Source organism: Barbus barbus (genome assembly GCF_936440315.1).
Source record: "Barbus barbus genome assembly, chromosome: 26".
Taxonomy (NCBI): Eukaryota; Metazoa; Chordata; class Actinopteri; order Cypriniformes; family Cyprinidae; genus Barbus; species Barbus barbus.
This window is the reverse complement of record NC_136754.1, coordinates 32,747-49,517: the sequence shown is the minus strand read 5'-3', so window position 1 is coordinate 49,517 and position 16,771 is coordinate 32,747. Positions and strand designations below refer to the sequence as shown.

The window sequence follows — 16,771 nt, the reverse complement described above, 5'->3', positions numbered from 1 at the left end:
TAATATTTTAAAAATACATTATAGTAAAATCTTTCTATTTTAATATTTTCTATAATATAATTGAAACGTAAATATTTGTGACGAGGGCATTTTTCATGACCGCTTTACCTGAATGCTGCATTTCTTTTCAGAATCTTTTTGATTGGTCTTTAAATTAGGGAGCATAATGTGAAATTTCAATAATAATAATAGTAATAACTTCATACTTTAAGCAGATAAAGCAAAAAGAAACTCTGGAAAAGAAAGTCATGTTTATTCATGTTCTCAAGGCATCAGTTTCTCAGAAAATAATGACATCATTAATCAATCAGCTTTCATTCAACTGGAGTTAACAAACGAACAGTTAATTTGGTTGTTTAAAGCTCCACGGCTTCAGTGGAAACATGATGAGCGATTCATTGAGGACGGTCTGTGTCTGGAGGTTATTTCGACTCGTCCTGCTCAGTTACGACTGTTCGGATACTTTTACATTCCCAAATAAAAAGATTCATATCAAGATGAAGTTTAACTGAACTCAGCAAGCTATTGCACATTCTCACTGCATTTATAATCACACACACACACACACACACACACACACACACACTTATTCTCATCTTTAAACACTTAAAATCAGCTTTTAGTTTTGTGCCCGTCAATGTCATGATCACAAAAAAACATCTGGAATTATAAAAAAAAGATGACAAAAAAATATGAACACCTTTCCAGGAGAGTCCAGACCAGTTTAGACCAGCCCAGCTAAAACCAGTGCGGCAAAACCAACAATAATCCCATTAAGTTTGAATAAATTACTGGTGAAGGAAGTGTGTTTGTGTGCTGAAGGGAAATGAATGAATGAGCGGCTGGAGATTCTGGACTCTGGTTTTGTTCAGTAGGTCGTTGTGGGCGTTTCACGGGCGGAGCTAAACAGAAGCTCCGCCTTCGAGCTGACGAAGTACGTCACCAATAGAGACAGCAGCAGCACGGCCACGCCCACTCCCAGTGTTAACATCTACCAGAAACAAACGGAGAGAGGAAATAGAAATAAATCACAAAACATAGGCTGCATTTCAGCTCAAAATCAGAGGAGGAAAAAAATAAGAATAAAGAATATAACTTTGTATTTATGACATTATATGCATGACATTTAATCGTAAATTCTACTGTATGCAGGAGGAAAAATAAAATATATTTGCATAAAGATAATCATCTATATAATGTATTTCTAGATTTACTGTACTGAGAATACTTTTTTTAGTAGACAATCAGGTCACATTTCACTTTTAAAAAAGGATTAAAAAAATAGGAAAATATATTTTTCATGAAGAAAATAATGCGTATTTTAGGTTAATTATGATTTTGTGCATTATGACATTATTTACATGAAATTAAACACATTTAAATCTAGCTTCTCCAATAGTGTAATGCTAAATATTTGCATTGTCATACTATGGATATTTTTATTAAAATCAGCATAAATCAAACAGCTAATAAATATGCTAATGCAGTACATAATGTATTTTAATTATGATGTGAAATATGACAGACATGCATTTAATAGATTTCCGGCAGTTCACCTCATTATAGATGTTAACCTTAATTATAAGTGAACAAATTAAATCTGATATCCGTTACGTTTAAGTTTTTAGTATCATTAAAATACTATTATAGTTATTAATACTTTGAATTAGTTTATATTTTTTAAGTTCATTTTTGAACATTTTGTCATCATTATTATTAGTATTAATTTAAAATGTCTATATAATTTTTTATTCATTTTAATTTTAGTTATTTTAGTACATCAAGATAAACAAAATGGGAATGAAAAATATTGCTTTGGCAACTAGCTGATTTTTTTTTATTTTTTTCCATTTGATTTGATTTCAGTTGAAGTTTATTTTATTTCAAGTAATGGAAATGTGTTTTTTTTTTTTGTTAACTCTAATAGCTGCATTACCTCCAGTTCTCTGCTGGCCACCAGAAAGATGCGCGCTCGGATGCTCTTCCAGCGAGACTCGGTCCATGTGGAGTAGTTTCGAGAGCCGTACTCCAGAAGCTCGAAGGCAGGAGAGACGGCTTTGGAGAGACGCACAGACGCTCGGACGCAGAACGGCTCTCCGGTGCTGTTGACCGATGCCGGACCCGACACCCAGAAATACGCAAATAACTGAGAGAGAACAGACACAGAGCATGAGAGCAGGGCATTCTGGGAAACAGACACAGAGCATGAGAGCAGGGCATTCTGGGAAACAGACACAGAGCATGAGAGCAGGGCATTCTGGGAAACACAAGTGAATTAAGTCATTAATATAACAGTTGTATGAAAAAAAACACTTTATCCTTGTTCATTTGTCCACCTTATTATATGTTTATATCAATCATTACCCGCATGCATATATGCACATAAAACCAAAAATAATGAATTAATATAAAAATAAACAATTAAATAAAATAAACAATGAATTTAAAAATAATTGCATTTTTAAAAATTACTTTATCATTTTCATTTGTCCACCACCTTATTATTAGTATATCCTACATTACATGTACACATATACAACTAAAAAATATTAATTAATATAAAAATAAAGAAAGAAAATATATTATTTTAATAATTGTATTTTTATAAATGACTAATTTTTCATTTGTCTACTACTTTATTATACATATATTTAATTATATACTATATATATATATATATATACACACATACATACACATATGCACAGAACCCCCAAAATTAATTAATATGAAAATAAATAAAAAGTAAAATTTTTCATTTGTCCATCTCCTTATATGCATATCCAACTTTACTAGTATACATGCATACAAAACCAAAAATTATTAATAAAACAATATATATTTAATTTAAAATTGATTGAAATAAAAAGTAATTAATATTAAAATAAATAATAATATAAAATGAATAAATAAAAATTGGTCCACCACCTTGGACGAAAACATTTACAGGGCTTGTCACAGTGCATTCTGGGATTGCTTGGTCTATGTAGGACACTGCCTTAATTAACATTTTGGTGTGGTGAAAAACCTAACGACTATCATTAAACCTGGTTTCATAATTCTCAACATCACTACAAAAAGTTAGTTGATGAATTATACCGTCTCCAAATATAAACTTTCCCATAGTTCAGCTCTAAAACTGTAAAGCTGCTTTGAAATAATCAGAGGTCCTTCTTTTCTGATGACACTAACTGAACATTTTTAAGACATTAAGTAACTAAGCTCAAAATATGCATATATACTCGTGATCGCTTGATTTCCTGTAGAGTTAGTCAGTGAGAGGAAGGTTTGCTCACGTCTTTGTTCTCGGTGCTGAGCTCGCTGGGGTTCTGGCACTGGCTCTCTGTGAGGTTGGTGACGGTTCCCGTCAGATTAGCCAGGATGTACTGAACGAAGCGTGTGACGCTGTGGACCGGGCCATGGGTGCGAGGACCGAGTCCGATGTAGAACTGAGGAGGACCAGAGCCTGCAGACGACAGGAGATGCAAAACCACTTCTATCTGTGTCTGTTCCTCATGCAAATCTATCATGTGACATATCAAGTCTAGAAATATAGTGCATGAGTCATGTGGTCTATGATGATTTATTTTCATATTTGGATGAGTGACATATGCGTTTATGTGTGAGAATGGAGTATAAACACAGACGGTCTCACTTAAAATGCTGTTGGCTCCTTTCTTAGTGACTTCAGGAGGCAGCAGCGACCGAAACCAGCTGTTATTCTTCTGAATTAGAAAACCGTACAGCAACTGAGCGACCTGAGAGAGACCGACAGAAAGAAATAGTCATATATAAAACACCATTCATATTAATGCATTTTATTTACATTTGAATTCATGTATTTAAATAAATAAATAATTATTAGTAAAAATTATCTATATCTATCTATCTATACACACACACACACACACAATATATATATATATATATATATATATATATGCGCAGTCGCATGCAAAAGTTTGTGAACCCCTTACAGAAAATGTGAATATTTTAACAAAGAGGGATCATGAAAATTGCATGTTATTTTTTATTTAGTACTGTCCTGAATAAACTATTTCACATAACATATGTTTACATATACTCCACAAGACAAAATAATAACTGAATTTATAAAAATGACCCCATTCAATCTGAATCTTAATACTATGTGTCATTTCCTGGATGATCCACGATTGATTTTTGAGAGAGATTTGGTTCAGCTGAACAGAATGAGTCACGTGTGATCATGTGACTGTGTGTGTGTTGGTCATGTGACTCACGATCTTGGGGTCGGCAGTGATGTTGCTCAGGTTCTTCTCCTCTCCTCCTGCCTGTAAGTAAAGTGAGCGAGCGACGAGAGTGGCCACTTCTGCCAGAGACTGAGTGAGAGCGGATGGAGAAACACAGAGAGAAGAGCTCAGATGAGTTCAAAAGCACTGACACTGATTCACTCACAGCAAACGTTACACACCTTGGCCGCGTCCGTCTCGTACACCAGCTGCTCGTCTGGACTCAGGTCGGGCGGATACGAGACGTTCAGGTTCTCTGCGTCGTCGTACATGCTCTCGTAGTGTCTGTTTCAAACACAGATGACAAAACACATGGAAAATGTGGCTTCAGACGCTTGATACACATGACAAGAGCCTCTCTGAACAGAAAGGCTTTCCACAACGACTGAGAGTTGATATCAGGAATCACAATCATGTTAAAAAATACCTGTTTGTGTTCATGATATAAAACCTTTGACAGATGTGTCCATGGACTTAAAAATCAATATCAGAGACAAAAAATAAATAATTAAGGAGCCACTGGCTACTATAAGGAACACAATTAGGAGCCACATTTTTTAGGTGCAACAGAATAAATGTGTTTTATTTCTTTTTTTTTAACACTTTAACATTTTAATATAGCACACATTTATATTTTTTTCCCTTCTAGCCGACTGATGAGCTTTTGAACACCGAATGTATTGTTACGAGGTATTGTTTACAAGCCTTACACGTTTTCTGCAGTTTGAAACACTGAATGAGGCATTTCATGTAAGTTGTACTGTAGTCTTTTCTTATATAACACAGCTTTGATGTCCATTCATGTTTATTTTGTACTACAGTAGTAAAGAGATATGATTGGATCACGTGCCGCTTGAACTGAAGCACTAAAGCGATCGCTCCTGCTATTTATCGTTTGAATTTTATGAATATTAAAGCTGATACTTTGTTTATTAAAAGGTAACAAAGCTTATTGTAATTATTATAAAACAAGCAGGAAAAAAAGGCATTACACGCACATTTTTAAGTCATAACAGGTACATTTTTATAGCCGTCAGTGATGACCTCAGCAAAAATATCACTCGCAAATTAATATTTTTGGTCGCATATTTTAGGCGCAGTCTGGAGCCGTGGAATTAATAAACTACAATATGTCAACATATATGGAAAAATCATTTAAATCACCGTTTGGTCCTTAGTAGTTCATTTTAAATAGTTGTAGTACTAATCCTACTAATGATTAAATATTCCATGTATGTTTTTATTCATTCTTTATTTGATTTTATTTTACTTGACTTTTTGTTATTATTTCCAGATTAGCAAGGAAAGAAAGGAAGAAAAATTAGGAAGAAAAGCAATTATTTCTAAATCACCTTTTTGTCTTCAGTAGTTCATTTTAAATAGTCTTGTGACAAATTAACTTTCATAAATAAAAATATTCTGTTTATTCAAGTTAAATTATATTTATTCAAGTTTAATAAAATAAAATATCAGCAGAAGATGCTATTTTCATGGCACATTAAATTAAAATATATTAAATTAATCACAATAGCAATAATAGCGGTACTTCAATAAATAATGACAATTATATACAATAATTTAATGATGCTTTCCTTACAACAGTATAGAAATTAGAGCAAATGTTTCATAATTAAATATATAGTTATTTAAAAAAAAAAAATCCCAGGAAAAAACAGTTGCCTTATATCATTTAAAGCAAGTTTTTCCAATAAAGTATGCTTTAAAGTCAATGAGTCATCATATTAACTCATCAAATTAATTTAACCAACTTCAACTTCATTTTTTAACTTAAACAAGACTAAGCTACATTTTTCTTAAACCAGTTTAAGTTGAAATAACTTGAATAAACAGCCGGTTTGATTATACTTAAAAATGTAAGACAGCAACTGAACTTGAGTTTTAAGTTGAACTAGGTGGAACTTTTCTACAGTGCATGTATAATAATTAAACAATAATAAACAAAATACAATAGAAATGGTTTTAGATGCTCAGCACATCACACCACAGGACATCAACTAAAGTATTTTATACACTATTTCAGATTTACTAACACCTAAAAATAACGACAGGAAATGACGTGACGGATCAGAATAAGTCTTAATTATCATTAATATAGTTCCTGAAGATCATGCAAAGATCTTAACTTCATCTAGAGAGATCAGTCATGATCCGATTAATTATGATTAGCCTCAGAATGTTAAAAATCAAAGTCAGAGATGAATTGAGAGAGACCTGTTGTTGAACGATGCCTGATGGTCTGCCAGCACGAGGCCGGGGATCGATCTGGCTCGCAGGAACCGCTGGAGAGACGAGGGCGGCAGCGGCTGAGTGACCGACGGCTGATCCAAAGAGACATTCAGACCAGCAGCAACAGACTCCATTCCTTCAATCATAGTCAACACCTGAGAGAGAGAGAGAGGGCGAGAGAGATAGTGCATGAGAGGAGAGAGAGAGAGAGAGAGAGGGCAAGAGAGATAGCGCATGAGAGGAGAGAGAGAGAGAGGGCGAGAGAGATAGTGCATGAGAGGAGAGAGAGAGAGAGAGAGTGAGGGTAAGCGAGATAATGGATGAGAGGAGAGAGAGAGAGAGAGTGAGGGTGAGCGAGATAATGGATGAGAGGAGAGAGAGAGAGAGAGTGAGGGTGAGCGAGATAATGGATGAGAGGAGAGAGAGAGGTTCCTCTCCTAGTCTCCTCCTCACTCACCTCTGCTTTCAAGCTGTCGTTCTTGAGGGATATGGGGTCAGAGTGCATCCAGAGGCTCCGCCCCCTGCGCAGGCCGACCTATGAACACACAGGAAACCTGTTACTGACATCCAGCATTTTAAACGCTGCATTTGTCAAATCACTCATAAATATAATCTCTATTCATGTGGCTTTTTTGTTTTTTGGAAAACTAATGATAATGATATTCCAAATGCCCAGTCAAATCAAATGTGTCATTATTTGGCATTCAATTCTTCATGATATAATAATAATAATAATAACAATAAAAAACAACAATAGCAATAATAATAAATAATAACCATAATAAAAACATAATTATACAATATTAGTAATAATAATAAATAATAATAACCATAATTTTGCATGTTTGATTAATTAAACTTCTGTATAGCACTTTGGTCAACCTATGGTTGTTTTTAAATGTGCTATATAAATAAACAAAAATATATAAATAAATAACCATAATAAAACCATAATAAATAATAATATAAATTATATGGTTAGTGTTATTATAATCAACATAATAACAATAAAAGTAAATACTAATAATAATAATAGAATATAAACAAATTGACACAACAACAGCAGTAATAAAGTTACTATTATTAATACTAGGGGTGACCCCGAACAGTCGATAGCAGGAGCCCGATTCGACAGCTGAATATTCACAGGTGTTATGATCATGCTGTTTGGGCTGTATGGAGGTGCTCAATGTCTGATTTCACACAGAACTACCGGTTTTCTCCCAATAAGTTAATATACAGCCTATTAAGATAATGTTGTAAATAAGAAAAGAAAGAAACTTAATAAATATTTTTAACGTGCATTAATAAATCCAACCACCCCTATAGATTAAAATTTCACTTAATCCAACATCTTGGCGGCAAGGATTTAAATCTGAAAGATATTTTCGATCAGGTAGGGTATAAGTGATTTCAAAATATTTCAGCTGGTTTATATATATATATATATATTTATCTCGTATAAGATGCATTTGAGTTGCGCTGCAGTAAAGCGCTTCATTGCTTCACTCAAATGCAGAACATTAATACTGTCATATACATAACCTTATAATGAGAGCACGGTTGTAAAAAATGCTGTGAATTCTTAGGGTTTCGCTGACGTTTAATGCTATCTTTTAATCAAAACATAAAATATTATTTTTGTATCTGCGAGGAGTCCGTTACACATTTTCCCTGTGTTGACGTCAGTAATTATGACTGTCCAGTGTCTGACTTGATTCTTGGTAATGTATTTTGGCCCCGCCCCCAAACATATGATTCAACTATCAGTCGACTATCGGCAAGATTCGACTATAAGAACCTTAGTCGGGGACACCCCTAATTAAATCTAATATTATAAGAAACTAATAATAATAAAAATCAATGATCAAATTAGTTATTTGACATTCAGTGACATGCTTTATAAATTATATAATACTAATATTTGAATATAAAAATAAATATTATAATAAAAGAATTTAAATAAATGTTCATACCTGCCCAATTTCCAGCATGGAGTGCACATTGTTCAAGTCAATAACAAAATCGTTTTTTTCCATGTCATACACCATTTTTGAGCTGCCAATGTAGTCAAAGGCTTCCTACGAGAGAGAAAGAGAGCTTGTAGAAATATATAAAACTGTAATAATATACATGAACAGATGCCTACTGCATACTTCTACTCATATAGCATTTCCTCTGCAGTGATAATACTAGTGTACTGCATACTGCACAGTATATACTGTATAATGTGCACTACTTTCATTACTACATACAGCGATAACCAAACAGGTCACATGACCTCATTATGTTACATCTGTAACAGCGAGTGGTTACAAATGTTACCTGCATAATTTTAAATCCAATTTTGTATAAAATGCCCTCATTTCTGGCAGTCTGATTCAATAATGATTCATGAAAAACGTAAATGATGATGTGGGCGTCACACACTGACCCCTTGGAAGAAGGTGAAGAAGATATTGCGAGGGGGCGGAGCCTCTTGAGTGACAGGAGAGAGGGCTTGAATGGCGGCCAATAGGGTGATGATTCCAGACACGGTTCCTTCGGCCGCCGGAGCCTGTTCCCAGAAAAACGACCTGCCGTCGAGCTGAGACACAAAGAACAGTGCTCAGTTTATAGCTGGAAATCAACAGCGGACTGGAAAACCAGCTCAAATGTTAATATGTAATAAACATATCTTGAGTGTATTCCTCACCCGGGTCGCTGCGATGACGACGCTCTCGTTGGCTGCGTGGCCCTTGGCGCTGCTGTTGAGGGGTCGAGTGGATGTCCAGACGTTAAAATCACTCAACGGGTCACACAGGACTTCTGACAGGAGGCAGAGACACGGATAAAGACAGGTGAAGTAAATATCATTCAGCAGCGTCACAAAAACTATGCCTGAACTACATGTAGGTATTTATTCATATACTGCTATAATGTAGTGTTAATTTAGTCAGTTATTTTCAATTTTAGTCTTAGTCCCGTGTTAAATGTCCTTGTTAGTTTTTATCATATTTAGTCAACCTTATCCTATTCAAGATTTTTTTTTTTTATTTGTCACATACACAATTATACAGGGTATAACCAGCAGTGAAATGTAGGTAAATTGTCTCAACATGTGCAGTATTAATTTTGGTCTTGGTCATACTCAAATGTACATTTTAGTTATCATGTGTGACCCTGGAGCACAAAACCAGTCATAAGGGTAAATTTTTCAAAATTGAGATTTATGCATCATCTGAGGCTGAATAAATAATCTCTCCATTGATGTATGGTTTGTTATGATCGGACAATATTTGTCTGAGATACAACTATTTGAAAATCTGGAATCTGAGGGAGCAAAAAAATCTAAATATTGAGAAAATCTCCTTTAAAGTTGTTCAAATGAAGTTCTTAGCAATGCATATTACTAATCAGAAATGAAGTTTTGATATATTTACAGGAGGAAATTTACTAAATATCTTCATGGAACATGATCTTAATATCCTAATGATTTTTGGCATAAAAGAGAAATGTATAATTGTGATCCATACAATGTATTGTTGTCTATTGCTACAAATATACCTGTGTTACTGATGACTGCTTTTGTGCTGCAGGGACACATATTTAGTCAACCTTGTTCTGTTTTTATTTAGTCGAGTTTAAGTCAATGAAATGTATGATCATTGTAGTCAGGTTTTCGTCATGCTGTATAATGGTTTAATTATTTTTGCTCAAAATTATAATCGTAATTATAATCATTACCCCATGACCCCACTTTTCAAAACACTTATAAATAACATAGAATGGAGTGTATTGAAAATCTGAAATAGCAGAAAGTTTCCTGTGAGGGCTAAGTTTAGGTGTAGGGTTGGTGTAGGGCAATAGCACATACAGATTGTACAGTATAAAAATCATTACGCCTATGGGATGTCCCCACTTTTCACAAAAACAAACGTGTGCGTGTGTGTGTGTGTGTGTGCGTGTGTGTGTGTGTGTGTGTGTGTGTGTGTGTGTGTGTACCTGGGTTGATGCTGAAGCGGTTCTGCAGGTCGGTGCGTCTCATGCAGGTCACGGTGTCGGTCACAGCATGCATGTGTGAGAAGATCTGCATGGCACACAGCGGATACTGAGGAGCGCTTCCGTTCACACGCAGGTTATGATCCTCGTAACACTGCAAACACACACACACACACACACACGTCATACAGCGCTGTGATGAACACACACACACCTAAGAGAGGGAGACACACACCTTACGGATGACCTGAGTCTGATTCTCGTCTTTCAGAGCAAACACAGGGAAAGCGAAGTCTTCATAGGACAGTCCGTTCCCGAGAGGATTCCACACGGTCATGTTACAGTTCGCCAGATCAGAGCCGTAACTCTCAGAATACACACCTGAAACACAATCATACACACCGAGCTTCACACACATGTGGGAAAGTGTTGGAACTGGTCACCATTGCTTTAGTTTTTCATCACCTTCTCTACACAAGTTCATCATAAAACACAGCAAAAAATTATTTTCTCATTTTGAATAAACTGTAATGCTTAAAACAAGAAAAATATACTTATCTCAAAAGTAAAACAACTATTGTTTTTGTCTTATATTTTTTCTCATTTTATGCACAAATCTCAATTCATTGTGATTCAAAAAGACTTGTGAGTGTGCTTCTAAAGTAGGCTAAACCTTGATTTAAGAATGTTTAGATATTTGTACTGGGGGAAAAAAACACTTTTTGGAGTGTAAAATAATATGCAGTGTGACAAATTAATTTTTACTAATTATAAAGTATGAAGAAAAATGTAAATCCACATGTGAATGTATTCGACTATTTTGTTTTGAACAATCCACACAAATGAGTAAATCTTTAACATATTTTAGGCTTAATGCTGTAAATCTCTTTCTGTAAAGTGAATCACACTGAAACTGAATAAATCCTCATGGAAACAGTTACACATTTACTTCCTGTTTTGATCCTGAACGCCAACATTTTCAGGGATCCTTATGTGATTAAAAAATTTATTAAAAATTGAATTTCTTTATGTTTATAAACTTATTAGTGACGAAATGGTAAAAAATTTATTCTACAGATTTATGGAAATATGTAAATGAGTGAATTGACTTTTATTGACTTGAATAGAATTTTCTAAGATCCTAAAACTATTTGAATAGATAATTTGATTTTTTCAAAATATTGATTTATAAAATATTTTAAAGGTTTTTTTTGCTGTTCAAAGTACAAAACTACAAGAAATTGCTTTCAAATCTATTGTGTCCGTAGATTAAAAGTAGTAAATAAAATAATTGTAATAAAAAACAAATCAATAATAAAAAAAAATGAAAATATAAAAAAAGTTAACTGGTATTTTTGTTTAAGGAAACTTCTGTAAAGATAATAATCAAGTAAATGCTTTGTTAAATTTCATCTGAATGTCACACTGACAAAAGATAAAGGACTAACAACCCATTCAACCTGTAATGTATATATATCCCACACACCTGTGTTCTGGTTGGGGCAGGTCGTGTGGGGAGAGAAATTTTCATCAAGGCCTGTTTTTGAGATGATCACAGCGACTCCAGACACTCTGGACGAGTTCTTCATCCTCATCATGACCGACCTGCAGGAGAAACACATCAGATCAGACACACAGAGACAGACACACACTCTCTCTCTCTCTCTCACACACACACACACACACACACACTCACACTCTCTCTCACACACACTCACACTCTCTCTCACACACACACACACACACACACACACACACTCACACTCTCTCTCACACACACACACACACACACACACACACACACACACACACACTCACACTCTCTCTCACACACACACACACACACACACACTCTCTCTCTCACACACACACACACACACACACACACACACACACACACACACACACGCACACACACACACAGCACCTGTTGAAGAAGGCCGTCTCCATGATCACCATGTACGGAGGATGTGGTCCTGAGCTGAGAATCCAGTCCAGGTCTGCTTCTGTCTCCAGCACATGCAGGACTCCTGTGTCTCCTGATATAGAGGCTGAGAGACAAATAAAGCAATGAAGCCGTACAGTACAGCGATCCTAACACAGAGTCTGAACGAACTGCTGGACTCACACTGGCAGCCGATCTGATGAGTGGCGTTCAGCAGTCGGACACACGGAACCGTTTCATTGAGCTCCACATAGATCTTCTGTTCCACTGAGCTGGAGCACACGCCTGCAGCAGCAGAGACACACATCACACGCTTCAGACCGTCACATGACATGCTACACTCATCTCTTTATAACCGACCATGACTACAGCATTATTACTTACAATGTACACTATATACTATATATACATATATATACAGTGCCCTCCAGAAGTATTGGAACAGTGAGGCCAATTCCTTTATTTTTGCTGTAGACTGAAAACATTTGGGTTTGACATCAAAAGATGAATATGAGATGAGAGATTAACATTTCAGCTTTTATTTACAGGTATTTTCATCTGGATCTGATACACAACTTAGAAGATAGCACCTTTTGTTTGAACCCACCCATTTCTCATGTTACCAAAAGTATTGGAACATGTGGCTGACAGGTGTGTTTTGTTGCCCTGGTGTGTCCTATTAGTTGATTATTCATACAATAAATAGCACTGAATGTCTGCTCAGTTTCAGATCCGTGCAGACTGCATTTATAGTTAGTTAGACGTGTAATCAACATGAAAACCAGAGAGGTGTCTATGGTTGAAAAACGAGCAATTGTGAAGCTGAGAGAAGATGAAAAATCAATCAAACCATTGCACAAACACTGGCAACAGCAAGTACAGCCATTTGGAATCTCGTGAGGAAGAAAGAAACACACCTCAAACGGGTAGATCAAGAAAAACATCTGCAGTGAACACAGGTGTACATTATAGTACACATTACACAAGTAATGTAATGGCTTGGGCTTTCATCGCTTCTTCTGGGACAGGCTCATTAATCTTCATTAATGATGTAACACATGATGGCAGCAGCAAAATTAACTCAGAAGTCTACAGAAATATTTTGTCTGACAATTTACAGAAAGATGCAACCAAACTGATTGGGAGATCCTTCATCATGCAGCAAGATAATGACCCAAAACATAGTGCCAAAACAACACAGGAGTTCATCAGGGGCAAGAAGTGGAAGGTTTTAGACTGGCCAAGTCCATCTCCAGACTTAAACCCTGTAGAGGATGCATTTTACCTGCTACAGAGACTGAAGGGAGTAACCCCCAAAACTGAAAGAGGCTGCGGTGAAAGCCTGGAAAAGCATCACAAAAGAAGAATGCAAAAGTGTGGTGATGTCAATGGGTCACAGGCTTGATGCAGTTATTGAAAGCAAAGGATTTGCAACTAAATATTAAGTCTTTTTCACTTGAATATGTTAATTCTATCGGTTCCAATACTTTTGGTAACATGAGAAATGGGTGGGTTCAAACAAAAGGTGCTATCTTCTAAGTTGTGTATCAGATCCAGATGAAAACACCTGTAAATAAAAGCTGAAATGTTAATCTCTCATCTCATATTCATCTTTTGATGTCAAACCCAAATGTTTTCAGTCTACAGCAAAAATAAAGGAATTGTGTGTGTATTACATATATTACACATACAGCAATTGGCCTTACTGTTCCAATACTTTTGGAGGGCACTGTATATACACATACAATTTCACAAATTAAGAAAGTCAATGTCAAATGCTCAATACATTTTAGTGTGAAAAAGATCAGTGAGCAGCTGGTCTTTTATTGTGGCCAGCCTAAGGCACACCTGTGCAATAATCATGCTGTCTAATCAGCATCTTGATATGCCACACCTGTGAGGTGGATGGATTATCTCGGCAAAGAAGTGCTCACTAACACAGATTTAGACAGATTTGTGAACAATATTTGAGAGAAATAGGCCTTTTGCTTACATAGAAAAAGTCTTAGATCTTTGAGTTCAGCTCATGAAAAATGAGGGCAAAAACAAAATTGTTGCGTTTATAATTTTGTTCAGTGTATAATATATACACACACACACACACACACAGACATACACACTCACACCACACACACACACACACACACATGTTGGTTTTTGTGGTTTATGGGGACTCTCCATAGGCGTAATGGTTTTTATACTGAACAAACTGTGTGTGCTATTGCCCTACACCAACCCTACACCTAAACTTAGCCTCACAGGAGACTTTGTGCATTTTTAGATTTTCAAAAAAACACCATTTAGTATGTTTTTTAAGCCTTTTGAATTACGGGGACATAGGCAGTGTCCTCATAAACCACCTTCATATTGTAATACCTCTGTCATACCCATGTCATTATACACATTTGTGTCCTCATAAACCACATAAACATGCACACACACACACACACACACACACACAAACATACACACACTCACACTCACACACAATCTCTCTCTCACACACACACACACACACACACATATATATATATATATATCTGCTCACTGATCTTTTTTGCACTAAAATGTATTGAGCATTTCACTGACGTTCTTAAATTGTAAAAAATATTTAGAATAATTCATATTATTATTAGGATTTGTAACAAAAAAAACAAAAAATATCTTTAAAAAAAAACTAAAATTAAAGATTTAATTCAATAAATCAAAATAAAATTAAAAAATACAAAATAAATCTAAATAAAATAGCATTTTAAAATTTACAATCCATTGTTCTCACTAACATTTATGAAAAATGCCTTTAAAAAGTAAGATACAATATCAGTCCTTATCTTTCAAAGACTGATTTACCTCAAGTCACATTAAACAAATACAATTTCTCTTTTTTCCAAATAATTGTTCCATAATACACACATATTAAAGATGATAAAATCATGTTTCTGTGTTTATTAGGTATTTAATCTGTATAATGACGATCAGTGACTGTAACACCGCTGTAAGGTTACTTTGATATAATTCATGATCACAATCTGTTATTATGGTATTTATATGTTACTCAGAGTAAAGAATGTTAGTGTTTACTGTGGTAATAAAACAAGGTATTACCAGGGTAAGTTACTTCTCGTAACTTCTTTGTTAGTGCTGTGTAAATGATTAGACTCAGTCACTAATTTTACAAGAGATTGAGATCATATTACTATTACTATCATGTAAAATAAATATGAATGAATTATTAATATATATTTACATTTAAAGAGGAATATATTTTTATTCCAGGCCTGAGCGAGTGAACAATATTCATCATCTCATGACCGAACAAACACACAATTAATCATTAAACAGTCATGTTTATACTCACATGTGTAAAATAAAGCGGTGATCAGAAGTTTAATGCAGTTTATTGATATTAAATCTTCCATCTTCCTCCTCCACAGATCAGCAGTATGAAGCTGCAGCAGCTTGTTTTCTTCCGGTTCCGGATCTCTCTTGTTCGGCGCGTGAGGCGAGACTCGCTCCTGCCGCTCCACAGCGACACCCGCCGGCGACACCGCTTCATTACGTGCGTGTGTGTGTGTGTGTGTGTGTGTGTGTGATATATATATATACATATATATATATGTGTGTGTGTGTGTGTGATATATATATATATATATATATATATATGTGTGTGTGTGTGTGATTGATATATATATATATATATATATATATATGTGTGTGTGTGTGTGATTGATATATATATATATATATATATATATGTGTGTGTGTGTGATATATATATATATATATATATATATATATATGTGTGTGTGTGTGTGATTGATATATATATATATATATATATATATATATATATATGTGTGTGTGTGTGATATATATATATATATGTGTGTGTGTGTGTGTGTGATTGATATATATATCTATATATATATATGTGTGTGTGTGTGTGTGTGTGTGTGTGTGATATATATATATATATATATATATACTTTTTTTCATATTTTCTATTTTTACTATTTTATGTTTTGTTTTTTGTAAGACTCTAAAAGTATTTTTTTATTTTATTTCCAGCTACCAATAGATATGTACTAACTGTTTTGTGAATATTCCCATTAAGTTATGAAAATGTTATTTCTGAATAATCTCGGAACATTCAAAATATCCAGCTTTTTAAATGCTTTAAAAACATTCTTTTTGTTGATTAAATTAATGTTAAGGGAACATTATTTTTTCATTTTACAAACATTATGGAAATGTTACTTTTGAACATGGAAAAAAGTAGTTACATTTAAAAAATGTTTAAATAAGAAGAATGTTCCATGAGTGATGT

At 34.7% G+C, this 16,771-nt stretch overlaps 1 protein-coding gene across 1 annotated transcript; it reads right to left on the bottom strand.

Moving 5' to 3' along the window:
* Nucleotides 1-231: 231 nt before the first annotated feature.
* On the bottom strand, nucleotides 232-15,920 carry LOC306846560 (nicastrin-like). Its single transcript, XM_079380019.1, has 17 exons — nucleotides 15,803-15,920; nucleotides 12,628-12,729; nucleotides 12,427-12,550; nucleotides 11,986-12,104; nucleotides 10,735-10,880; nucleotides 10,503-10,653; nucleotides 9,214-9,326; nucleotides 8,953-9,105; nucleotides 8,495-8,599; nucleotides 6,976-7,053; nucleotides 6,504-6,673; nucleotides 4,454-4,556; nucleotides 4,263-4,361; nucleotides 3,656-3,758; nucleotides 3,297-3,466; nucleotides 1,937-2,146; nucleotides 232-991 (listed from the first exon to the last, which is right to left on the bottom strand). Exons 1-17 carry the CDS (start codon nucleotides 15,861-15,863, stop codon nucleotides 869-871), a joined length of 2,130 nt encoding a protein of 709 aa, XP_079236145.1. The 5' UTR covers nucleotides 15,864-15,920; the 3' UTR covers nucleotides 232-868.
* Between the last annotated feature and the right edge of the window lie 851 nt (nucleotides 15,921-16,771).

Excerpts from the sequence above, each read along its gene's own strand:
- LOC306846560 (XM_079380019.1), bottom strand. The coding sequence starts at position 15,863 with ATGGAAGATTTAATATCAATAAACTGCATTAAACTTCTGATCACCGCT. Across the intron at positions 10,881-11,985 it reads CTGCCCCAACCAGAACACAG|GTGTGTATTCTGAGAGTTAC; the intron begins GTGTGTGGGATA and ends ATTGTGTTTCAG. Across the intron at positions 8,600-8,952 it reads TCTTCACCTTCTTCCAAGGG|GAAGCCTTTGACTACATTGG; the intron begins GTCAGTGTGTGA and ends TCTCTCTCGTAG.